This window comes from Maylandia zebra, linkage group LG5 (assembly GCF_041146795.1).
Source record: "Maylandia zebra isolate NMK-2024a linkage group LG5, Mzebra_GT3a, whole genome shotgun sequence".
NCBI classification, from domain to species: domain Eukaryota; kingdom Metazoa; phylum Chordata; class Actinopteri; order Cichliformes; family Cichlidae; genus Maylandia; species Maylandia zebra.
Window position 1 is genome coordinate 19607885 of NC_135171.1, and position 26373 is coordinate 19634257.

At 40.2% G+C, this 26373-nt stretch overlaps 2 protein-coding genes across 2 annotated transcripts; both read left to right on the forward strand.

The window, feature by feature from the left end:
- Positions 1-5172: 5172 nt before the first annotated feature.
- prph (peripherin) lies at positions 5173-10789 on the forward strand. Its single transcript, XM_014408942.3, has 9 exons — positions 5173-5806; positions 7219-7279; positions 7586-7681; positions 8368-8532; positions 8617-8742; positions 8868-9088; positions 9252-9298; positions 9824-9897; positions 10030-10789. The coding sequence occupies exons 1-9, from the start codon at positions 5190-5192 to the stop codon at positions 10099-10101; spliced, it is 1479 nt and encodes a 492-aa protein (XP_014264428.1). The 5' UTR covers positions 5173-5189; the 3' UTR covers positions 10102-10789.
- Positions 10790-11402: 613 nt separating this feature from the next.
- timeless (timeless circadian clock) lies at positions 11403-25238 on the forward strand. Its single transcript, XM_004544999.3, has 30 exons — positions 11403-11551; positions 12608-12749; positions 12839-12992; positions 13323-13437; positions 13580-13642; positions 13757-13858; positions 13947-14102; positions 14209-14342; positions 14788-14875; positions 14973-15149; positions 15356-15573; positions 15654-15757; positions 16933-17102; positions 17356-17481; positions 17889-18040; positions 18326-18423; positions 18502-18628; positions 18752-18953; positions 19358-19494; positions 19781-19860; positions 20506-20629; positions 20717-20799; positions 20949-21103; positions 21281-21509; positions 21642-21710; positions 21879-21997; positions 22222-22459; positions 24273-24324; positions 24417-24481; positions 24589-25238. The coding sequence occupies exons 2-30, from the start codon at positions 12665-12667 to the stop codon at positions 24714-24716; spliced, it is 3750 nt and encodes a 1249-aa protein (XP_004545056.2). The 5' UTR covers positions 11403-11551; positions 12608-12664; the 3' UTR covers positions 24717-25238.
- Positions 25239-26373: the final 1135 nt, after the last annotated feature.

Consider the following 26373-nt stretch of genomic DNA (forward strand, 5'->3'; position numbering starts at 1 on the left):
TTGTTTGTTTGCCTGATTTTTTTCAGTCATTCTGAAACTGATGCTTGATGCTTTTAGATTGTTTATACCCACTTTTGACCTTACCATCTGAATAATGAGCAGAATTTGGGACTCGGACCAAATACGGTTTTTCTAATCTTCTATTATCTAATTTTATTAAGTCCTTGAGAATTATAACTTCAGTTTCCTGTCCTTGGCTGACAGCAGTGGCACCCGTCTGATCCTCTGGCGCTGATTTGATATTTTGTGTATTCACAGATGCTCTTCTGTATATCTTGGTTGTAATTAGGTTACTATTGTGGTTCAAAACAGCATAGCCATTCTCCTCTGACCTCTGACATCAACAAGGCATTTTCACCCAGAGACCTGCCGCTCACTGGATATTTTTCTTTTTCAGACCAGATGGCTGTGTTGAAAATCCAAGTAGATCAGCAGTTTCTGAAATACTCAGACACCTGGTACCAACAACCAGGCCAAGTTCAAAGTCACTTAAATCAACTTTCTTCCTCATCCAGGTGCTCAGTTTGAACTTTACAGGTCATTTGCTTGACCATGTCTACATGGCAAAGTGCACTGAGTTGCTACCACATGACTGAATGATATTTGCAGTAAAAAGCAGCTGAACAGGTGTGTTGTGGCAGGTGAGTTTACAAAATTCAAGTGATAACATTAATCTGTAGGTCAGGAAAGCTACAGTGACGATAGCTCAAGAGCTGGAATACGTGCTGCATGTGTAAAGATAAGAAGCTTCTTAAATTTGCAGATCTACAATCCACACAATTAAAAAAACATCCTGTTAAGCTTGAAAGAAAAAGCCCTGATTGAAAATGGTACTCGCATGTAAAGTACCTGGAACAATGCAAAATCAACTCAAAGTACTTTCCCCAACACCAAACAGCAGTTTTCTTAAGTAGAAACTAATACATGGCACTCAAAAATCTATGACAAAATACGCAGGATGCCTTGTTTGGACTACAACATTATGAAATGTGTGGTCAGGAAGTACTGTGGTTGTAATAACGCTGTAGCTGAGTGCACTGAAAAAATGATTACTATCAATATCATTCTCCACTGGAGTAAAATGATTTACTATAACACAGCAGGCTACACTCAGGCACCGAAGGAACAAAGCAAGGGTGATAGTAAGGTTCATGTATGACACGCTGCAGTAAAGGAGAAAAGGCTGACGTCATGGCTGCAATCTTCAATGGAAGAGGCTTTATATAGAAGAAAGACATGGCGTGAAAGGGAAGCCAAGGGGAAGAGTTAATATGCATATGCAGCATGTGCATATGTGCACTGCTCCACATGTCCTTTAACTGTCTCACTTAAATTGCATAAACAAGATTCCAAATGAATATCCTTCCTACAGCTTGCTCACGACTGTGCTGCTCCATTACACTAATGACCAAATGCAGCCATTAATCATGCTCAGCCATTAACATGTCTCCTGGTCACATGTTCTCAGTCCTGTTCAATCACTCCCATTCATTCCTGACATGCTACTCAGCCAAGACACGACCCAATAGCCCTTCTGGGAGGCGATTGTTTTTCACTGATGATATATATCGCAGCCCTCACAGCATTGTAGCTGTTACTACAATCTCACCACTTGTCCCAAAGCAAGATACATTTGGTGCTGTCACCCAGCTCCACTGAAAGATTCAGGAGGTCCAATATCATTTTTTCTTTGTTAGATTAATGGCCTCAAACTTTTATTCCGGACAGTGAAACCAGAGATGAGTCAGTGAGGTGACGCCACCCAGGCAGCCAAACGGCTCTGATTAATTTAACACACTCTTTATTGCTCACCACTCCCTAGCAACAGATCTAGAAATGGATGTAGTTTCCTTCATCCATCCTCAGCACAGCAAAATCTTCTACAAGAAGGACATGATGATAAGCACTGCTGCAGCCCACCACATCCAGCAGTTTAATGGGAAATATTAATGGAAAATATTTTTCACACTGTTTTGCATTCATAACAACATTTTCAGCATCCATTATGTTATCCTAAACAACACAGTATTACCACATCTTATTTTATTCAGAACTGCTTGAACCTTTTCTAATGCTTTTTTGTACCTTTTAACAGTCCAAACATTCATGCCTGCTTTAAAGTTACAGTGTGTGAAATTGAACCACTAGATGTCAGTAGACTGCAGATTGCAGTCAACTGAATTCTATATTTTTGGAAGAGGCTGCAAAACATTGTGAAAGGAGTCAGTGTAGTTCACTTCCATGTGATGACAGTAATAGTGAAGTGAGTTGTTTAGGATGTGCGTAAAGTTTCTGTCATTAAGCGCTACTTTTCCTGCTGTTAACTTGTTAATGTTAGCCATTGTTAGCTAAACTTTCTATGAAGTAGAGCTAACATTGTTGGACTTAGCAAATAAATTCTCACATAATATCAAAATGTAATCATACTGTATTTAGAATTGAGCAATCAGGGACACTCGACCCAAACACTGGCTGGCATAACATTAACAGATTAATGTTTCCAGAAACCAACACCTGTTCCTATGTATTTTTAATGGATCGGTTCATAAGAATGCATCACTCCGATCAACGTATATGTATGAGTACAACAACAACTTTCTGTTTAATAACCTAAAAAACGAACTAAACCTTTAACTACTGACTAACCAGTTGTGAAGGCATTTGATATTATCAGATTCTTCACACAACTACATTTTTCACTTCTTAAACCTACACATGTATCTCGATTTGTATGAAAGTTCTTCACATTTTGATTTTTGCCACCCTGAAACTTCCAAAAGTGTTACCATATTTGATTTGGGACATTTCTAAGTCAGATATTGCTTGTAACACGACCACTCTGAGGGAGAATGAGCTCAACAGAATCATCCAGAAATTCTGACTTTTTCCTGTGCAAAATATAAAAGTTAAAAGTGAAATTAAAATGACAAAATGACAAAAAAAATGCGTATTTGTAAATGTTTCTATAAGTTAGGTTTTTATGCTGTAGTGCTCTGTGCTGCTATCACTGATCACTGCTGTTCAACTTTGATCTGATATCTAATCCCAGACCACACCCAATACATGAACTCCCTTCACCCCGATAATGAAATCTCAGCACAGTATATTTACTCCCTATTTTTCCACATGAGTGTGATATCTGCTTTCATTTGAAACATGATGCACACACTGAGTTCAGCAGGTTGAAATGGGAAAAGATATTCTATCCTGACAGTGTCAAAGAAGAAGCATTGAGGGCATGCCCCCTCGGGAATACTCAGAGAACCAGAAGGATCAATGCTAATGGCAGCATCTGGCTGGTGGTTAGTATTATTGATACAGTCGCCCTCAAAAATCACTGATTATGATGTTTTTTTAAATGTGGGCATAAGTGCATGTGCCTCACATAAACACAGTTAAAGCTAGTGTAAAAATGCAGGTAGTCTCAGGATGGATAAGAAACTTTGACAGAAGCCATTCTGGCTGGTTGGAGCAGAATCTGGAAACAATAGAAAGTGAGATGAGCTCTGTGCAAATAGGGGGAGGGAAAGAAGAAAGCATTACTGATCATACAGCAGGTTGATTAGATTACAGAGCCAAGGATAACAGGCCATTTGTTACACAGAGAGCCAGGCCTCGGCAGTAGCTGCAGATCTGAAGTGCAGAGCAAAACTGAGTGCGTTTGTGTGAGTGTGAATGAAAGATGTAAAAAAAAGAGATTAGACTAATTACACTACAGGGTGCTGCAGATGATCCTTCAGGAAGAGGAAACCCAAATTTAAATCTAATCAGAAAATACTGAGTTTGAATAAAGGCTGTTGACTTATTTGTAACGGCGTGTGGGTATATGTGTTAGAAGGAGGAAATAACATGATAGACTGTGTCACATGTGTGTTGTAACATATGTAATCACTTGAATGGCTATGATTCTATCAGAGGTATTGAGCATCACCGGAGACACAAAGAGTGCCACACCCAGTCGACACAGAGCATGCTCTGTATTACATCAACTTTATGCTGGACTGTCTGCAGACCTCGCTTAAAATTGCTTTACACAAACAGGCACATACAGAGACTGCTGAGAGATCTGAAGGCATTGCCTCAAATCTTCTTTTAATGCTTAATATTTACGCCAGACTGAGTCATACTTTTTATAGTTGTTGCAGTGCCATGTGCTTATCATGTAATCCTCAATTATAACTTAGATTTCACAGTTTGAGCTAATATTCTTAAATGGCACAGTGGGATATCATGACTTTTTAGTTTGCAACCTTGCAATTACACTTGCAACACATATTTGTTCTATTGTAGCTTATTTTTGTGTCTGCACCTGGAGGAAAAACAGCAAATGTAAAGAGAAGAATTCTGGGAAGCTGCACTTTATTGGCTTGGTGCATTAGAGTATAATAGAAATCATTTGTTCTTGGTAAATCACAGACTCTGTGAGCTTGCTGTAACAAAAGTCACTGTATGTCACCTGTTCCATCTGCAAGACCAGTGTTTCCATGAACTTACAATCCAGAGATACAAAAATCCAGATTTTTCTGACATACTCAAACAGGATTACTGGGTTTAGTGCATTTCAAATGGATAGCATAACTGCAGAGTCATGGCTCTGTCCCAGACGCCCAGAATATCAATAAAGTATCCCATTACTATAAAAGGAGAGAGAGACAAAGAGGAGAGAGGCAGGGAGACAAATGGAAAGGAAAGAATCAGATCAATGTACCTATGTGATTCAATTAAGAATAGAATTTCACATTTTCTTATACTGAGAACCAGGTAACAAAATCCTCAGCTGGCACTGTTACTGGCAAGATATAAGAAATTAAAACTGACAGAGAAAACACGAGTTCAAGATGTCAGCGAGTGCAAAAATCAGAGAGGGGAGGAGGGCAGGAGTGAGGAGACCTTAGTTTTTAAAGTAGTGTTGTGGAAGCTGCTGTGGCTCTCTGCCAAATGCTCTGGTTAAAAGGATGGTACCGTCGAAACAGAGAGCAAGGCAGAGGATTGGTGACAGCACAGAAAGAGGCAGTCTTTCTGTGCTGGGCTCTGAAGGGTAGGGAGTGGTCAAAGCTGGTGTGCTGATAACTGATTGAGTAAGGAAGGCTTCATGTGGGTGGGGTGAGGAAAATGAGTGAGGGGGGAGGTGTGATGCTCATAGGGCAACTAGCCTGAGTGCATAAAAACCCTCAGATCTCTTCAGTCTGATGTCCTGTTGCTTTACAAGCTTCTTGAAGCCTACATCACTCCATCTATCCTCAGCGGCAGAGAGCAGAACCAGCCCAACCATGAGCCACTCTTCAGTGCATACCTCCTACAGGCGCACCTTTGGAAGCCCACACTCCATGTCCTCTTACACCCCCGTGTCCTCTCGAATGCCTGTTTCTGCGGGACGCTACATGCGTTCGATGTCACCTGTGGTGACATCCCGATCCACCACCTTCCACCAACAGCGTTCCCGCCCTAGCCCCCAGCCCCCTCGCCTCTCCTATGACAAGGTGGACTTCACTCTGGCTGAAGCCATCAACCAGGAGTTCCTCACCACCCGCAGCAATGAGAAGGCCGAGCTGCAGGAGCTCAACGACCGCTTTGCCAGCTTCATTGAGAAGGTGCGATACCTGGAACAGCAGAATGGTGCATTGCAGCAGGAGCTCAACCAGTTCAAGGGCCAGCAGCAGCACGGGCAGCCCAACCGTGCATCTGAGCTCTTCCAGGAGGAGCTGAGGGAGCTGCGGCGCCAGATGGATGCTATTGGTAAAGAGAGGGACCAATACCAGCTGGAGAGGGATAACCTGGCAGAAGACTTGGCCCTACTCAAGCAAAGGTTGGTACCAAGGTGACAGACAGACAGACAGATAGATAGCTAGATAGCTAGATAGATAGATAGATAGATAGATAGATAGATAGATAGATAGATAGATAGATAGATAGATAGATAGATAGATAGATAGATAGATAGATAGATAGATAGATAGATAGATAGATAGATAGATAGATAGATAGATAGATAGATAGATAGATAGATAGATAGATAGATAGATAGGATTATCTAGTTTTCTTTCCTCCCATTTTAAGCGAAAAGGAGACAGAGAATCTGCTGTGCTGCTACTTGACTCGTGTAAAGGGTGAGGTTGGGCGTGGCACAAAAGCAGCAGCATGACACAGAGGACACAGGAGGCTGCATCGTATCATATCTGCAATTCATATTTGGTTATATATAAATGTCTTGAAAGACTGAGTAACTAAAAGTAAGGTGAAAATGTCTATTAACAAAAGCAAAGAGATCAAAGGGAAAAAAAAATCTGTGACACTGTGATTGATGCCAAATAATGTCAAGTTTTCTTGAATGCCAAATCTGTACAGTGCTTTACAAATGCACATTAGAATTCATGCAGACAGGGAGACAAGAAGAGGGAGGAGAAGGATGGAGAAATCGGACACAGGGAGGGGCTGGTGAGGACCAGCGAGGAAAGAGAGAGGGGAAATGGGACCAGAGGAAGAGAGGCTGGGTGTCAGGCGTGGTGAGGATAGCGTCAGGAAAAATCAATGTGACTCAATGACTCCATTAGGTGTATTTTCAGTGTCCCTCTGTGTGCTGAGGGGACGGTGCCAGAGACCCCATTAGGACAAAAGACCCTGTGTAACACGACATGAATTAAAGATGAGGGAGCAGGACCCACTAATCTACTTTATGTCCAGCCCGGGTAAGACCTCTGTCTGACATAATAGATGGGCCTGCCTTCACCTGCACTTCCAGACACTAACAGCCCAGAAGAACTTAGCAGAAGCAAACTTAGATGTTCTGCATTTAGGTCAAGGACTATAGAACTTTAACATACGTTCGACAAGAAATCCAATGAATAAGCAGAAACCTATAATTCATTTAAATGTTTTCTGATATCACGCAAATTCTACTCTTTAATGTTTTATCACAGTAAACTAGCTTCACTAGTGTAATGATTTAAAAAATATGTTAAAAAATTATAAGTGTGTGTGTGCATAACCCTTCTGAGTGCATGACCTTATTGAACTGCAGAGATGCCACATTAGCCAAGAGGAAGAGCAGCTGATCCCAGTCCCAAAAATCCTTTTTACAACACAACAAATTAACAAATTGATCCAGAAAGCTTTTTGCCAGCTGATGCCCTCCTGCAACCTTTGACTCAGACAGTATTCTTGGGGGGAATTGTCCACCTGTCATCGATCATTACTGAAAATATTGCATTTTGTTCTTAGGTTGGATGAAGAAGCCCAGAAGAGGGCAGATGCTGAGAATAACCTAACTGCCTTCCGCAAGGTAAACAACAGGCTCAGTGGACTGTGACTGATTATAGTGTCCCCTTTCAGGTCACAATGGACAAGCTTTGTTCCACCTCCCATACTTATGTAATACTGCCACAGTAACATTACAGGGCAGATTCCTAAAATGGCATTGATCCACACCAGTGCACACAGGAGCCTGTGTACATTTTTTAGTTAATGCATGTTTTTATATAAAAATTGTATCCTCTCAGGGTGCAGATGTTTGTACAATTGAAACACACATACACTGAATGTTTTCTATTGCATTTTATTTATGTCTGTCATTGCCATTGTTTTATAGGATGTGGATGATGCCACACTGTCTCGTCTGGAGTTGGAGAGGAAGATTGAGTCTCTGATGGATGAGATTGAATTCCTAAAGAAAATCCACGATGAGGTATGGGGTCCTATCACAGCACCCCACTTCTCTCTATTTGTAAAAATGTGAACCCTCTTTCTTTCAGGGTTCACTTATCAAAGTACAGAATATTTTCTGGAGATCTAAAATTGTAACATTCTTTCCAAATAAGTAATTCCTCTGTGATTGAATGTCATTTAAATCATTTAATCTGATTATGATGATTTAATTTGCATTTAAATCATCATAATCAGATTAAATGACTTAAGTGAATATAACACTAAACAATTCAATTCAATTTTATTTCTATAGCTCCAACTCACAACATTAGATGCCTCAAGGCATTTGAAGGTAGAGACCCTATAATAATACAGAGAAAACCCAACAATCAAACGACCCCCTTTGAGCAAGCGCTTGGCGACAGTAGGGAGGAAAAACTCCCTTTTTACAGGAAAGAAACCTCTGAAAGAAGCAGATTCAATGAGGGGCAGCCATATGCTATGACCGGCAAATACACTCCAGGATTGGATATGCAAGGATTTGTGAGAGACGTTCCTGTTAGTGTTGAGAGTTAAGAGTTAGCCATTATCGGTGAGACCCGGCCTCCGGTGTGGTATTAATGGAGGGTTACACAGATGTTTCTCACTGAGGAAAATAATTTGAAAAGCATCTTTGCAGAAGGAAAACTGTTTTCACAATTTTTATGTGCTTCTATTCGTCATCAGGAAATCCAGGATGTACAAGTGAGCGTCCAAACCCAGCAGCTGAAGATGGAGGTGGACAGCAGCTCCAGGCCTGATCTAACTGGTGCTCTGAGGGAAATCAGAGCCCAATATGAAACCATTGCCTTAAAGAATATGCAAGAATCTGAGGAATGGTACAAGTCCAAGGTAGGCAGAGAGAAAGACACATGGGCCATACACAAGTATATAAGTATTTTTTTGTGTGTGTACTTCATCTTTTGCTTTTTTCAGTTTGTTGATCTGACTGAGTCTGCAAAGCGCAACAATGATGCACTGAGGCAGGCCAAGCAGGAGGCTAACGAGTCCAGGAGGCAGATTCAGTCTCTTAACTGTGAAATTGATGCACTGAAGAACACGGTAAGCTGGAGTACCAGATGGCATTAATCTATCATAATGTACTATACACAAGTATCAGCAGTCGAGATGTTTTTGGATGGACGTCTAAAGTATGATGTCCAAATGTGGGTTTTTTGTTTTCTCAGAATGAAGCTCTGCTGAGGCAGATGCGTGAAATGGAGGATCAATTTGGCAATGAGGCAGCCAACTACCAAGATAATATAGGCAGGCTGGAGGATGAGATCCGCCACCTGAAGGAAGAAATGGCTCGCCACCTTCGCGAGTACCAGGATCTCCTCAATGTCAAGATGGCTCTGGACATTGAGATTGCCACTTACCGCAAACTGCTGGAGGGGGAGGAGAGCAGGTGAGCGAGAACATGCTGCGTCCATGTCTTCATTAGTAACAACATGGTCAGTATCATCTGTTTCTTCAAAGCTTAGCCCCAGATAATGGTACAGCTCAAGTGCAACAAAACAATTAGCTTTTTATTACACGTTGTAACACCATCATGTTATTTTTCTGTTTAGGATTTCTGTTCCCATCCTCAATATTGGCATGAGCAATCACCTTGGAGGTAAGCTACAGTTGTTGGGGGATTTTTTCACAGTCAAATATTAGATTAAATTCTCTCACATCTTTCCATTAAAGCTGTAACCATTTGATTACTCTTCACTTTCTTCAGCATTGTAAGAATTCCCATTTTGTTTCTGACCTGCTCTCTTTGGCTTAGTCACTGGCACAAATTGTAATGAAATAAAAATGTGTTGTGACTTCTTTTATCACAGAAAACATTTTCCAAAAGAAAAGCTCATCTTTTTACTGATTATTCTAACAGGAGAGGCTCATGCCGGGTGCAGATGTAAAAGTAATCTAGGATTCTCATTTAAAACAATGGGTTCTTTTACTTCTAGGATTAAGGGGGCCTAGAATCCCAGAACTTTGCCTCTTATCACTGTCCAGTAATAAACTCTTTTAGTCATTCATCAAGATGATTCAACTTTTCTAATAAATCTCTCAAAAGTAAAACTCATCTTTTCGTGAGTGCACATATATCTAAATGTTAAAATCTAAGCAGCATTTTAATGGAACCTTTTTGCAGACTATGAAAAAGCTCCGGATAGCATGGGCAAGAGGACTGTCGTGATAAAGACAGTGGAGACTAGAGATGGAGAGGTAAGGCAATTTATAGAAAAATGTTGCTTACCAAAGATCACAACACTGATCACTGGCAAGTAACACAACGACAATATTAGTATGCATCGCATAGAAAAGTTATACTAACCTGGATATTATGTTCCTCTTTAGGTGCTGAAGGAATCCAGGAGGGAGAAAGATAGAGATTCTGGTGCAATTGACAAGGATGACAGGGATGAGTAGACAGAAACTCATTACATAATATGAAGGCCAGTGCCATGATAGAAACAAAACTGAAAATGTTGATGAAAAATAGAAAAACAAACTCCGATCTGTAGTTCTCGTTCTCACTAGTTACGAGTTTCACTGTTTAGCAAATTGTCTCTCAGCATAGGTGCAACCATGGATGAATTCCTTTAGACAGTGTCAATCTGGTGCTATTTAAACCACCCAAATTTTTGCTAAACACTTTTGCTTTCTGTAGCAGTAAAACCCCTTTATAAACAAACCGCAGAGGCCTTGGTTTACAGTGCAATCCTAAGATGATCTCACATTTGTAGCAGAGTATTAAACCACACCCTAAACTACATCATTTATGTACAGCATTTTAGTTGTTTGTGTTGTATAAATCTCTCTCTCTATATATGAATGCCTTACTAACAAACTGCTTGACACTGCCCTTTGGCCAACAAACCTTAAAAACCGACTGAGAACAAATCAAGATGTCTGCATTTGTTTTAGAAGCTTTGCTATCCTCTTACTGTGCAAATCACCATTGACCAAATACATGGATTATTAGTAAATACAATAGGAAATTCTGACAGTGAAAATATGAATTTTGCTTTGCAATGCCGTGTGTATCTGGCACTGAGGAAAAAATATGTATGTGAGAATAAAAGTCATCCGTGAAAATAAACGCCATCCATGCAAATCAGTGTTGTTGTGTGTCTCTCCATAACCTGCATTTTGCAATTTTCATGTGTGAAGTGGGTTGCATAATAAAATTAGAGGATAGATGCAAACTATCGATCCTATTACGCTACTAGTTCCGATACCAATATTTAGCATCCATGATATCGATATGTGGATCGATCTGGCTACTTTTAGTATGTACGTGAATCGGGTAGTAAGAGAGCTGAGGTGTAGTTGGGAGCAAGACCACAAAGGTATTAGTCAATGACAGCTTAAAATAAATTCTAATAGTTTAGTTTATGCAACTCTTAGCATTTTTGCACACGGTCATATCCATCACACAGGACCGTTTGTTATATTTCCTTTTCCCTGAGTGACACCTCCCAGGCGAACCTTCATCGCAGACTGCAGCTGTTTTCCACACATTTCGCGAACTTTGCTTCCGCCATACTTGACTCCTGCTGCCTCAAATCTCTGTATTAAGCTTCTTCACTTAAACTTAACACAGCCATGTCAGCGGTGTACATTATTTTTTCAGTCCCCAACTTAAAAAGGCGTTACCTGAAAGGCAAAAATCAGGGCATAGCTACTTTACGTCGTGACGACATTCTACATCCGCCTCCAGAGTTTTCGCTCGCGGTCTTGGCGCGAGACTTGTCCGGTTTGTCGCAGTTGTGTGACTGCAGGTGGAAAACAGCCGTATATTGTTAGAAAAGACAGCGCCAAATGCGCTGGTGGTTGTTTAAGGAGAGACTGAAACAATATTTGGACGACCTGGAAGGTAAGTACGTTGTTTCTACTTTCTTTATACTGTATGAAACGTAAAACCTAAGGTAGCTGCTCTGACACAAGGTTACCGATCTGAAGGAAGACCGCAGTCTTAGCAGAAATAGTAGCATAGTAGTATTATAAGTATATAGTATACAGCTCTAAATATGCCACCAATAACATAAGTCAGTTTTCTTCAGCAGGTCCTGTAAATAAGTAGTAGTAATTGTAGTAAAGCTAGATTGCACTCAGTTTGTACCGACACACACTTAACAAGGTTGGTCATCAAGTCAAACACAGCTGAGTAGGTATATGGAAAAATGTGTCGCTTTATTTATTAGGTACTCATTGCTGGTACCTGGTTGGAGTTTCGTTTGCCTTCAGAACAGCCTTAATTCATAGTATTCAACAAGCTGCTGGAAAAATTCCTATGAGATTTTGGTCTTTATTGACATGACAGCATCATATTTGCTGCAGATTTGGTGGCACTACATCCACGATGAGAATCTCCTGTTTCACCGCAACCTAAAGATGCTGTGTTAGATTCAGGAAAGTGAACTCAGTGTCATGTTTAAGAAACTAGTTAGAGATAATTGAGCTTTATGACATGATGTTATCCTGCTTGTAATCATCCATCAGAAGGTGGGTTCACTGTAGGTATGGTCAGTAGCAATAACTCCGTAGGATGTGTTGTTTAAACAATGCTCAGTTTGTACTAAAGGGTCCAAAGCATACCAAGGAAATATCCTCTACACTATTACACAAGCAGCAGCAGCCTGAACCACGTTTTCACCAAATTATGACTCTACTGTCTGAATGTCGCAGCAGAAATTGAGGCTCGTCAGACCAGGTACCATTTTCAGGTCTTCTTTTGCCCAATTTTGGTGAGCTTGTGGTAATTGTAGCTCCAGTTTCCTTTTCCTAGTTGACAGGAGTGGCACCCAGTGTGGTTCTCTGCTGCTGTAGGCCATCTACTTCAAGGACACGTTTGAGACGCTCTTTTGCTAACCTTGTTTGTAAGGAGTAATTATTTCAGCTTGAGTTTTTGTGATTATTCTGACAATTTTAGGTCACTTACGCTGATCCCCTGGACCTCAAGGCACCCTGATGGTGTGTGGACTTATTCATGATGAACTGTGAACTTTTGGCAACGTGCAGTGCTCTAGGTTATCTGGAGGGAGATGCCTATCACAAGGAGGCTGATTGCTTAGGTGAGTCCTATTTGAAGTGTAAATATATATGTAGTTGTTGTTTTGATCCAGAACAGTCCTCTCACAGCTGCCGTGTCTCTATGTTACAGAGAGCGTGAAAGACTTGATTCGCTATTTACGCCATGAAGATGACGCCCGTGATGTCCGGCAGCAGTTGGGTGAAAGCCAGATTGTACAGAATGACCTTCTGCCTATTATCATTCAGCACAGACAGGACAAAGCCTTATTTGATGCCTGCATCAGGTACCAATCCTGAGAAGTCTCATCTATAAAATATATGTGTATATATATAAATATGCTCATCTGTATTTTAGCGAAGGTTGTTTGGGTATATTTTTTATCTTATTTTTGTGTTATGTGATATGTTTTGTGATTCTGGAGTAAAGATTGATTGATAGGTAAGTGACAGTGACAAATAAAAATAGTAATATTGTCCTTTAATACAATTCGTGTAACATGTGTTACTATGGTGACACATTATTGTTAGAAAATTAATAAATTTGATTCTCTGTCAATACCAGTTGGTTTAAAAAACAATCTGTTACTTAAAATCTCTCTTTCTTTTTTTTCTAGACTCATGGTCAACCTCACGCAGCCTGCCATGCTCTGTTTTGGTAAAGTCCCAGATGACCCGGTGTTCAGGCATCACTTTTTGCAAGTGACATCTCATTTGCAGGCTTATAAGGAGGTATTTGAAGAGCAATAAAGCAAGGATTTTATAAAAAGTGGTTTTTATGTAATTACAAACAAAATATTTGCAGACAATGTTTTTATAAAGCACACAATAAAAGTATCACTGTTGCCACTTTATCATTATCTTTAATTTTCAGGCATTTGCCAGTGAGAGTGTGTTTTGTATCTTGAGTGAGACATTGTACAACCTTCTACAACTTGTGAGTATTTCACTTGTTCAGATTTTTGTTTTCATTGAGCAGTTTCCACTCAGAGTAAAAATGCTTCTGATTCTTCATGCCTTTCTGTCTGCATCCTCACCTTTGGTCACTCAGGACTGGGAGCAGAGACAGGAAGAAGATAACCTGCTGATAGAGAGGATTTTGCTGCTGGTTAGAAATGTGCTTCATGTACCTGCAAACCCCAGTGAAGAGAAGGTTTGACTTAAAAAAGAATTATGCTGATTCCATATAAGTGCAAGTTCTTCCCATCCCTAATCTCTCTCTTTTTATCCTTTATTTGCAGAAAGTGGATGATGATGCCAGTGTCCATGATCAAGTGCTGTGGGCCATTCACATGAGCGGCTTTGATGACCTGATCAAGTTCCTGGCCTCAGCACAGAGTGAGCAGCAGTGGAGTATGCATGTGTTGGAAATCATCTCCCTTATGTTCAGAGACCAGGTTAGACAGAAAGATCCATTTTGGGAGTGCACATCTAAATGTTCTAGCTGTTCTCTGTTTCAGTGGGTTTTGTTATTTTTGTTGTTGTTGTTTTCTTTCTTTACAGACTCCAGAAGCTTTGGTGAGTGCCGGCCATGCTCGTTCAGCAGAAGAGAAGAAGAAGGACTCTAATGAGCTGGAGGCACTGAGGCAGAAGGAGCATGCAGAGAAACATTCCCGCACTTTACAGAGAGGGACCAGGTGCAGACACACAGATGTTCTTTAGTGCCAAGTTTACCGTTGCCAATTACAGAAGAGTTTAAATGCACATAGATTTTCAAGTGGTGATGGGCCAGAGGTCCTGGGTAAACAAGGGTTCCAACTTGAACCTCTGATCTTCTCAGTCAAAATCACTTCCTTGCTGCAATTCGGAACTGTTTACAATAATGTGTATTACATTAGAAGTATCTGTGAACTAGGAATACTTCTGGGTGAGGTGCAGCTACAGAAGAGTTGCAGTAAAAAAATAGTTTCATGGCAAAAGTCAGCATAGCATTATGACACATGGTGGAGTTGCAACAAGTTGGTTTAGAATGAGCGCAGATGGATGGATAAATGTCATTATATGCTTGCAAAAATGTTCCCAAAAACACTATAGCATCCTGAGTACTGAGACACAATGTATATGCTGTTGTTTTCCTCTTAGACACTCTCGCTTCGGAGGGTCTTTTGTTGTTCAAGGACTGAAGGCAATAGGGGACAAAGATGTGATCTATCACAGGAACCTTCAGAATGTGAGCTGTTCAATTTCCGTTATGAAATCTTTCCATTAAGAGATTGTGTTAAGAGAAAATAATTTATTGTGTCTGGCATTTATTTATTTTTTTTAAGTTCAAAAATTACACTCACGACATTGGCAAAGCAGTGAGACGTGTTCCCAAGAGGCATCGAAAGGCCCAAGAAAGTGGGGAGAAACGACGTTCGGCCTTAAATGTTCGACTTTTCCTGCGAGAGTTTTGTGTGGACTTCTTGGAGAACTGCTACAATCGACTCATGTACCTCGTTAAGGTCGGCCGCTGTTATGTGTCTTATTTTTTTGTATAGATGCACAGTGACATGCTGAACACAAGTTTTTCTCAGCTAAATTATTAAAATGTTTTTTTGTGAACAGGAAGATGCTTCTTACCTCGACATCTAAAACCATCGAAAACATCCAAAAAGGGCATCTAAGGTTTTTTGTTTTCACCAGATTTTTGTCTTTGTCTTCTCAACAGGAAAGCCTCATTCGTGAGCAGACTCAGCAACATGATGAGACCTATTACCTGTGGGCACTCAGCTTTTTCATGGCTTTCAACAGAGGCAGTTGTTTCCGTGCCGACCTAGTTTCTGAGACCATGTCAATCCGGGCGTTTCATTTTATTGAGCGCAACATTACCAACTACTATGAGATGCTGCTCACAGACCGGAAAGAGGCCACTTCTTGGTCCCGCAGGTAAGGCGATCGTTTAGAAGCTGGTTAATGGAATCGAATACTTGAGTCGGCCCAACACTGCTGCGATTTGTTCCTTTTAGGATGCACTTGGCACTAAAGGCATATCAAGAACTGCTGCTAACTGTGAATGAGATGGACAGATCGCAGGATGAAAGCATCCGGCAGAGTTCCAGCGTCATTAAAAGTAAGATTGTAGGTTTAAAAGTTTATATATAACTTTTGTTCAAGGTGAACAGTTTTTCACATGGTCTTCTAGCATATGTATAGTTATGATCAGACATTTGGGCATGAATGTCATGGTAAATTTGGGCTTTTGTACAACATAAATCTTAAATGATTTTAAAAAAGAAGACTTTAGTTCACAAGTTTTAATTTATTTTGGATTTTCTCTGAACCACGCAGGGTCAAAGTATACAAACAGTCTCAAATATGTACCACTAATACACTCTTTTAACAAGTGGTGCTGAAGGTTTTACAGTGACTTTCAACTCGCCAAGGCCTATTAATTTCTCGCTCATGGTCATGATTGAGTACAACTGGCATGAAAAGGATTTGCTTGATAGCACTCATTGGATTGACAATTGTTAAGTACAATGGGGAAGCCCAAGAACTTCACAGACGTGCTAAGGAGAATTGTAGATTTGCACAAATTGGGAAGATTTCTTGGAGCCATTTCTAAACAACTGCAGATTCTAAGATCAGTAATTCAGACTTTGCCAAAGTCTGGAACAAGACCCAAACTGTCACCCTCAGATGAGAGGAAATTGGTCAGGAACAACCCAGGAACAACCCAGGAACCTCAAGGCTCAAGCCTGCCATAAACTGGAAACTGCTGAAAGACCAGCATCACTGTCCACAGTGAAGTGGATTTTACATCACCATCAATTGAGAGACAAGCCAAATGCCTTCTGGATAAAAGTTTTAGGGTCAGATGAGACAGAGATTGAGCTGTCAAGAGGTATGTATGGAGGAGGGAAGGTAAGGTCTTCAAACTTGACTTAATTTGCTGCCAGTGGTACTGGTACATTGCACAAAGTGGATGGAATAATTAACAAGGAGGACTACCTCCAAATTTTTCACCTTCCCCTCAAATCAGCAGCTAGAGGATCGTTACTAATATGAGCCAGATATTAGTGGTATATGTTTGAAATATAAATTCATACTTATTCACCCAAGACATACTGTAGAATTATTCCAACCTGGAACAAGAACAACTCACAGAAATTGTTAAAATCCAAAAGTAACCACAACATTCATGCCCATCATGAGCCGATGTAAACTTCTGTCCACAACCGTGTATACCACTAAGACAATCCCCAGTGTTTGAGTTTGTCTCATCTGTTTACTTTTACTTTCTAGGTAACATATTCTACCTGATGGAGTACAGAGAGATTTTCCTGACCTTGCTGAGAAAGTATGATGAAACCAAGCAACCTCAATCCTACCTCAAAGACCTGGTAGAGTCAACTCACCTCTTCTTGCGAATGTTAGAGCGCTTCTGCAAAGGCCGCAGAAACTTGATGGTGCAGGTAAGTTCTTGTGCTTAATTTGCAATGTTTGTTTTTTTTCCACCTGTCCCATTTGGTTCTTTTGCCATCAGAATTATTGTCTAAAGGCCAAGAAAGATGCACAACGGATTTACTTTACCAAATGAACCGTCCCGGCCTTGCCGTATTGGTCTATTTGATTCACCTTTGTTTTTATTGTTTATTTTATTTTATTTTCACTTGCTTTTGTTTTTTGTTTTTTTTAATGTTAACATTTGCTCTGTTAACTCTTCAGAGGAAGAGGGTGAAGCGGAGAAAGTCTCATGGTAAGAAAAAGGAGGCAGCTCCAGAAACTAGTCCAGAGGCCCTGGAGGAGACCTGGAAGATTGTAGAGGAAGAGCTGAAGGGTGCAGGGTTTAAGGTTGGTGTGAAGCTCAGCCTCGAGATGTTTGTTTGGTTATGTAGAAACATGAAATTGGAAAGTTACAAAATAATTTACCATTATCTAGAAACTTATAGACCTGACTGGTAGTTAAAAAGCACCTTTCTACACCATGTGAGCATTCAGAGTCCTTTCTGCTCTCAGGCACCTGATCTCACTCACATCCATATAGCTGTTTTATCTATGTCTACGTGCTTTATATTCACACACACTCACACTCCAATATTGTTGCATTGTAAGTATATTATAATATTATTATCAGGAGTAGCAGAGAGAAAGCTTTGTTTCAGAGCTGATTTTAGACAAGAGGTCTTAAAAATGTCAAAAACATATCGATGTGACAAACTTGCTCACGCTCAGTGTCTCCTCTTGTCCTCTGTTTGCAGTTGTCTGAATCTTTAACTCAAAGCTTAGTGCCGTTTGATGCCACGTCTGAGACTCCCCTTGAGGATCAGCGTACTGAGGCTATGGTGAGAGTGCAGGATGCTCTGCTGGCTCGAATGGGCCCAGAAGCTCTGGGGCTGCTGCGTGCTGCCAGGTCAGTAAAACTCAGTATTATTTTTTATTTTTTTATTTAAATCTTATAGTGGCCACTGCAAAATGTTTAAAATTTACAGTTTCTGAAGTTAACCACAATAGAGACTCAATTTGAAATCATGTGGATACGAAAAATGCCTTTTCTAGAAGAAGTTTTTAAAGGTTAAAAATTACTTTGTTTATTCAATTATTAAATTAGACTTTTCTTTCAGTTGTCCTAAGTTTCTAAGCAGGCATGTGTAGTTAGGAAAATGTTTGTGTTTTTTTCCTTTCTTGTCATGCTCAGAGAGGTGTGGCCAGAGGGAGATGTGTTTGGTTCAGCTGATGTGGAACCTGAAGAGGAACTGGAACTCCTTAAGCAGATCCTCCATGCCAAACTGCCAAGTAAGTATTGAAATGTATATTTATCATTCTTGTGCAAAAGCCTCCATGCAGGATTCAAACCTTTGCTTTTGACTTCAGGGTCATCTCAGACTGCTGTGGTGGAGGAGGAGGAAGAGGAGGAGGATGGGCCAGAGATGGAAGAGGAAGAGCTGGAGTCTGTCCAGGTTTCTGAAACAGAGTTCAAATTTCTAGACTTCATCAAGAGGTGAGAAGTAACTTGTGGCAAATCTGTGCTGTAATCCATGCTAAATGTTGCCTTAGAGTCTGTTTGCATACAGTTCTGTGACTTTCCTAATGGGAAGTTTGCCCCTTCTCTTGGTCTTTACAGATTTGCCAACCCCGGTATTGTTCATCCGTACCTTCTCCTGCTGAAATCCTATTCAAAAAACACCCCACACACAAACCACTGCATTGCTCGAATGCTGCACCGCCTGGCTGTTGACCTTAAAATGGACGCCCTGCTCTTCCAGTTGTCAGTTTTCCACATTTTCAACAAAATCTTAAATGACCCTGCTGCAGCTGCTTACCAGGTAGGGTAACAACACTGGAGGAAGGCGTTTGGTAATCCTAGTTAAGTTTCTCTGACATCTGTGTGAGATAGCTCACTATGGGAGGTTCCTACCGATGCTAAATTCTGATACCAGAATATCCACATTCAGGGACTACCCTGACGGTGGATAATAAATCAGTTATGTCTGAAGCGCTCTTTGTAGAAGAAAATAAGGTTGCCTGGTGTGCAGCCAGAACATGCACTAAAGGGAGGGGACGCTGTTACATTCAGGTGAGGGAAGCTTCTGTGACTGATAACACCGGAGGGCACCTGGCATGTCAGATATCTAGCAATTAAAAAGAACACTTTCTTCTGCAAGCTGTTGATATAAAGCTTAGATATTACACAATCGCTTACATGTTTTTTTCCTCTTCTCCATCACAGGAACTAGTGACTCTTGGCAAATATTTAGTGAAGCGGTTCGTTTCACTGGCAGCACAGAACAATAAAGCGTATGTGGAGCTGCTGTTCTGGAAAAATGTGGGAGCTGTGCGTGAGATGACAGAAGGCTACACCAAAGAGTGGGTGCTTTTCTTTTTTCAGGTTCTGTTTACATAGACTTAATACATGTGTTCATGTAAAGTCATTTTCACATGTGCACTGCAGCCCTGAACTATTATAGACATTATAATACAGAGAATAATCTCATGTTTCTAGGGAGCGCCCCTTGTGTGCCCAATTACTTTGTCGTCGCTCATGTGTGAAAACGGTTCATGTGTCATATCATATGTGTAACAATGTAAAGCATGCATATGTATTTATGTCCATAATTTGAAGTATTGCATGTCATTGTTGTGAATCTGTTAGAGAGGAAAAGAGACCAGCATGGACTGAAGAGGAGGAAGAGGAATTGCGCAGACTCTACGAGGAGCACCGTGACTCTGACGGTTGGCTTTGTTTGCTGTTTGCACATCTTTTCTTGTCTCTTATAAGGAGTGTTGGGGTCATTACTCAAAAAAATGGAACATGTTAAATATTACTTATTCCTTTTGGGGCTTTTGTTTTGTTTTAGGTAATGCATTGAGTTACTTAATGACTGTAGAAATTAAGTTGTTACAGTATTTGTTACATCCTTTTGTGTTACTCTATAACTTGGCCTGAAATACACAGTTAAATAATTGCCAGTTAAAATAAATCTTATTCTGTAGTCCCACACACATAAATCAACATCCTAATAATAACACGCATGAAACCTTTTATTGCTTGAAATCAAAGCAAATTTAGAAATCACCCAAAGTAACTTTAGAGCAGTTGTTACTGCAGTTCTACTGTAGAAATATGTACACATAGAAATAGCTTTTTAATTCATTTTTGACTGTCAAACCAGCTTATTAATAATTGAACCATTGGAGCACCATAACAACATAATTCTAACTGTGACATGATTACTGAGTTAAGTAAGTGATGTGTTACTGAAAAAGTAATGTGACCACATTAATGTGTTACTTCAGAGTATATTACACCCAAAACTTGTTATAAGTTACTAAATATACTTGTACATGAAGCTTCTGACTGCTGACTCTTGTGCATAGTGCCAGACATAGTGGAGACTCTCCTGCCATTACTAAGCAACAGCAACCGCACTCGGCGTCAGGTAGTGACGCAGCTGGTACATATGCGCCTGGTGGGCAATGCTAAAGAACTGAAGAAACCCAAGTATGTACTTGATTTATTTTCAATGAAGGATGTAATGCAAACTAATAATACAAGGCTGCCGTTAAAGAATTTTTGTCATATTCAAAGGAAAGGTACTGGAATTGTTCTGTGGACTGAAGAGCAAGAGCTGGAGTTGCAGATGCTGTTTGAGGAGTACAGAGACTCTGATGGTAACAGATATTCTCTTATTTTTAAACGCATGACAGAAAAATTAAATTTTACCTTTCATCTGTCCTCTGTTCCAATCTCAGTAAATTAAGCATGAATGCTTCACAGTATGTGTGTCCAGTTTTGACTGATAAAACCTCTGCTTTCACAGATGTGCTGGGTAGCATCATGAAGAAGCTCACTGCTAAGCGCTCCCGAGCACGTGTGGTGGACAAGCTGCTCAGCATGGGCCTGGTGTCTGAGAGACGAGAACTGTATAAGAAGAGAAGTCGGAGTGCTCATGGGAAGAGCACTGGAAAAGGAATGGTAGCTACTTTAGTCTTTTATACTTAAAATATAAGAGATTAAAAACTTCAGAACAAATAAGATTTGTTTCGGGGTCAACCTTCAGGATCAATAAAGTTTTATTGAATTGAATTGAAGTGAATTATATTTGAAGAAATGTCAATTTCTTAATAAATTTAAACTCATTTTTTGATGCAGACTGAAGAAGAGTTCTTGGCTGAACTCACACAAGGCACCCAGGATGATCCTGTGGACAGAGATGATGAATATGAGCAAGAGGATGAGTCTGAGGAGAGTGAGGCAGAGGACCTTGAAGAGCAGGAAAGTGAAAGACCACTAAATGGTGGCAGGAGGAGCCAAGGCATGCACTCTACAGGAGGAAGGAGACCTGATGTAGAGAAAATGGTGTATGCTCTGAAACAGGAAGGTGAGACAAAGGCCAGATTGCCCCTGTGTTCTCACTGATCAGAGAGGATGAATGGATAACATGTAATGCGATGATGTGGATTTAATGTTTGTAGTAAGATATTAAAATCTGGATTTTTTTTTCCCCCCATAGGCATGTCTGGACCTTTGTTGTGGCTACAGAATTGTCTGAACAAAACTGCAGATGATCGTGAAAATGACGGTGAGTGCATCTGTCAACAAAAAAAAACAAACATTTTCCAGACATTGTTTTTTTTCTGCTGTTGGTGATTTTAGGAAGATATGGATGCATGCTGCACAGTGCGTTTAAAGCATGTTGTAATTACTTTTATTTGGCGCGATATTGAAATGATTGTGGTCCGTTTCCCAGGTTTGTCTCAGCCTGTTCCACTGGCCCCGTTCACAGAGTCAAATGAAGAAGCCATGGAAAACAAGAGCTTCCAACGACTGTTGCGCAAATTGGGAATGCGAGCACCTGCAAATGAACAGGTGTGTGCTTGTATGCGAGTGATATTTCACTGTCAAATGAAGTCATGTGACATTATTCTGTGCTGTAGTCCTACTCCTAATCTGTTTTGTGCGACTGTAGTTTGGGCTGAATTAGAGAAATCTATATTTAGAAATGACACAGAACTACATTAAATACAAAAGAAAAAACTTGAGGTGAGTGTTGTTGAAAAGGGTTTTTGTTGTTGTTGTTTTTTGGTAACTAGGAGTCCTTCTGGAGAATCCCTGCAAAGATCAGTGTATCTCAGCTCCGGAGTGCGGCTGCAGCTCTCAGCCCTGAGGAGGACAAACCTAAAAATGATGATGAGCAAGATGGGACCAGGAGCCCAGCAGAGGAACCCCGTGGGGAGGAAGAGGAGGACGCGTCTCATGAACAGAGAGCTCAGGCCCTGAGAGCTCTGTTGCTTGCACGCAAGAGGAAACGATACACCGCTGAGGATGCAGGTATATGTGGCAGATTTATTTTCTGTCTAGGATGAAACCATTTAATTACAGCTTACAGCACTTTGGCTTGTCACATAGCCAACAATGTAGCAGTAACCTTGAGTAATAATTAATGTAGTAGTTTAATCTTTTACAATAGCATTGTTCTCATAGGTTGTGAAGAACTGACCACTGTTTGTTTGCATCTGTAGTTTAGGAAAAAAGTAACAAAGCTTTAAGTTTGAAAAAAAGAATTCAGCTGCCTAATGCAGATGTTGTAGATTAAATCGAGGGTCATTTTGCTCCTGTGAAGCAAAGACAGAAGATGGTTTGAGGATTAGGATTAGCTGCCATCTTTAGTATACTGTAAAAGCTATAGACAGGAGCTGAGAAAAACAAAAGCTCCCTAAAGTGGTTTGGGGGGTGAATTCAGCCCTCTGGAGGTCTGCAGTCTAGACAGTGGAAACTTAACTGAATATAAAACAAACCAAAGAAGTGGAAGCTGGGCCTTATGCCAGGAAGCAGGTTTGGCCAACGACTCTGAGTTTATTAACCGTGAGATGAGGGAAATTTTGGCTTTTATGTTCATCCCTGAGTCACTTAGCAGACTCTGAACTAAACCTGGTTGTTGGCAGGTTTATTTCAACAAACGGAGTTTCCCTGACTCCCTCACATGAGCGCTTTTTAATCGTTTAGTTGTTAGAATACCTAAAAAGAAGGAGACAGTGATTTATTATCAGCTCAGAATAAAATAGTCTCCATCTTTGTGACTGTGGACATTAATGCAGCTGTCAGACTGTCAGCCAGTTTCCCTGCACTGGACACTTTTACTGTACCATAAGTTTATAACCGATCAATCGTCGGTTATAATGTGTCGTACTATAATCGGTCAAAGAGCTGCATCTCAGACTTAATGTGAATACTTGAGTGAAGATGAGGCTGAAAAGATTTTGATCCTGTATCTGCTAAAAATCTCAGACAAGTTTGCATTTCAGTGACCCCCGAATCTCAAGGTCAAGGGACTTGAGGGCGGATCTATCTGTTGCTCTCTTGGTAACTAATGTCAAAGATCAAACGGTAAACGTTGTCTTAGCTGTTTCTCCAGATTTGTATCCTCAGTTTGAGTCGCCTACACTTTGTCCCTGTCAAGTTATGTTTGAATAATTTGATTTACAAAAACAAAATAAATGTAAAATTAGGATTCCAGCTTCATCTAGTACAAATTCAACTTAACAGGTATTACTGACTAAAATTACACTTTTCTTTCCTCGTTTTTCTTTTGGTTTTTTTGTTGTTGTTTTTTTTTTTTAAGATAAATCCACCAGATTTTAAATGGAGGCTTTGCTCTTTATTTACCTGTTGCCATGGTGAATCCTGGTCTCAGAGCTTCACTGATGAGGACTTCTTTTCTACTCTCTATATAAAACTCAGTTTCATTTTTAATGTTGAATGTGCTTCCTATACTATTTAGCAGTTTTATCATCTGTCTGTGAAGCACTGCTATGTTGTATTGGGTATATTTTGGCTATGCCTTGTATTTTATTTATGCAAGTTATGCCAAACATGTTTTTGTTGTAGTTGCATCTGAAATTGCTAGAAAAAAGCAGGGTGCACATAATATAAAGTCAGAAAGCACATGTTATGATGAAAGTCCTCTGCTGTGCCAGTTTGGGCAAAGCAGTACAGCTGCGTTAGAATCAGGATGGGAAATGGCTGCAATGCTGGTAAAATTAAGAAGTTGCATGTGTACCGTTAATCGGGGATGGAGCAGTAATTACACTGATGTGACTTGTGTTCATACTGGGCTTTTTGTTGTTGTGGGGTTTTTTTTAAGCTCCTGAGTCAGATGCCGCTCCTGTCGATGACACACATGATGTAAATGAAAGGTGAGGTCTCATCCTATGATTTTTATTAACTAGTAAACATAAGGTGAAAATCCTCAGAGGATTAACTCTTTAAATATCCATGTTTACATCAGTTCCCAGGACAGCACCTCAACTAAAAGAAACAGAAGCAGAGTTTTGGACGATGACGAGGAGAATGGTATTGTGCTCCTGCTTGTTTGAAGGGTTCACTGGTGTTTGATTATGACAGAGCTTGATTCATTCATTTCATTTCATCATTTTGCTCACACGTTGCTGTCTTTGCAGACAAAGACTCCGCTACTGCAGCGGCTATGGATACAAATGGCGATGAAGATTCAGACAAGGAGGACATCTCTGCTCCTGTGAAGAGAAGACGCGTGGTCTTAATTGAAGAAGAGGAAGAGGAGGATTAGAGACGGCCTTTAATGGGCTGTAAAACTTCAGATGGGAGATGCATTAAAAGTCCCGCATGTTGCACGCAGCCCGCTGGAGACCTGAAGTCCAGACAGGATAAACTATTAATGGATTACTAAAAACAAGTAACCCAAAAGAACATATGGAAAATTAGCCTGTGTAAAAAAAAAAAAAATAAAAAAATAAAAAAAAAAAAATAAAAAAAAGAGAAGAAACAAATCTTCTTCTTTTTGTTCTCCAAGTGGACAATTTATTGGCATTTCCTGCTAAAGAAGTTCTGCTGGTCTTTAATTTTGTTAGTCTACATATGTTCTTAAAAGGTTCCCAAATAGATATCCATCAATGCTGGGAAGGTTGTGCATCATGTTTACTCTAAGATTAAACTTTTTATCTGAATGCTGTTCCATGCATACAAGTCTTATGTATATTTTCAAGTTCTTGTCAGTGTTGACTTGGGACTTGATAATTCTATTCAAGTGTACTGATTAATAAAACCACACTGTTGACAGAATACAAAAATGGCTTCCTGGCAGGATTTTTTTGTTGTTGTTGTACGTTGGCCTGTGTTGCACCACTAGGGGGCGTATAGATGTTATTAACTAAGAATTAAGTATAGAATTAGTAACACAGACTCATTTTTTTTTCTCTTTATTGCTTTCAAATGTGGCTTTCAGTTTTTGAAAAAAATGGCTTTACAGTTACAGAGATGTACAAGACAGCCGGAACAAATACAAATTCTTCTTTGGTTCAGTCATACTTGTGAAAAACGCAAAAAAAAAAGATCCCAAGAATAAATGTGTGATTCGGTTTCCTTCCACGTGTGGATCTTGCATCTAGTCTGCAGTCACCGCCTCTAGTCGTCCACGTTTTCCAGCTGGGTTGGAGGTGGTCTTTGTCCTCACATCTGGACCACGTTTGTAACTTCCTGTCACAGCATCTGCTCTGCCCCCATCCCACAGAGCCAGAAGCAGAGCTGACAATCTACAGACACTGCTGTGAGTTAAGCATGTGTGGGTGGAGTCCTTAAAGCTGAGAGGTTAAAGGTACATCACTTCCTGTGAACAGTAAAATGGTCTACATGAATTTAAGGGTCAGACACTTTAGTTGTTAGCAGTGACTCAGGATTTGTGACCAGAAGCATTCGTCTGATGTGAATGAGGCATCGTGTTGCCCAATTGATTAAATATTTAGAAGTCTAACAAATGGTAACTCAAATGGAAGTTGACTTTTCATTAAAAAAATTAAAGGACATTTGATTTTTAAAGTGTGTATGTTTGTACTCAACTGTTTCCTTTAATAAACAGTTGTTTAGTTGTTGCCCCAAGGTGACTGTGGCACTTTTTCTCAGCAGATATGAAACTGTTGCTTTTTATTTCCTGTATTTCTCGGGACTTTTTGTAGTTTAAAGAAAGCTGTAATTTTTAAAAGTAGTTCAGCAACAAACAGGTCCTCTAAGGATTTAATGCCTTACAAAACTGAACCCACTGACAGCACCCATTCAATTTCAAATCCATGAAAACTATTAAATCATACATCGGGCATAAGGCAATTAGTCATTCTCCTTCTTTAGATTGCCTTGGGGCGCTGTGCGTTTGTGGGTAGATTCTCTGGAAAATGTACCTGCCTATTCCATTGTAAGGACTGGGGGAAAAAACA

Coding starts and splice junctions, on each gene's coding strand:
- timeless (XM_004544999.3), top strand. CDS start 12,665: ATGATGAACTGTGAACTTTTGGCAACGTGCAGTGCTCTAGGTTATCTG. Junction 17,103..17,355: donor GCAGAAACTTGATGGTGCAG/GTAAGTTCTTGT, acceptor TTAACTCTTCAG/AGGAAGAGGGTGAAGCGGAG. Junction 18,424..18,501: donor CCTCCATGCCAAACTGCCAA/GTAAGTATTGAA, acceptor TTTTGACTTCAG/GGTCATCTCAGACTGCTGTG.
- prph (XM_014408942.3), top strand. CDS start 5,190: ATGTCCTGTTGCTTTACAAGCTTCTTGAAGCCTACATCACTCCATCTA. Junction 7,280..7,585: donor ACCTAACTGCCTTCCGCAAG/GTAAACAACAGG, acceptor ATTGTTTTATAG/GATGTGGATGATGCCACACT. Junction 9,089..9,251: donor CTGGAGGGGGAGGAGAGCAG/GTGAGCGAGAAC, acceptor TTTTCTGTTTAG/GATTTCTGTTCCCATCCTCA.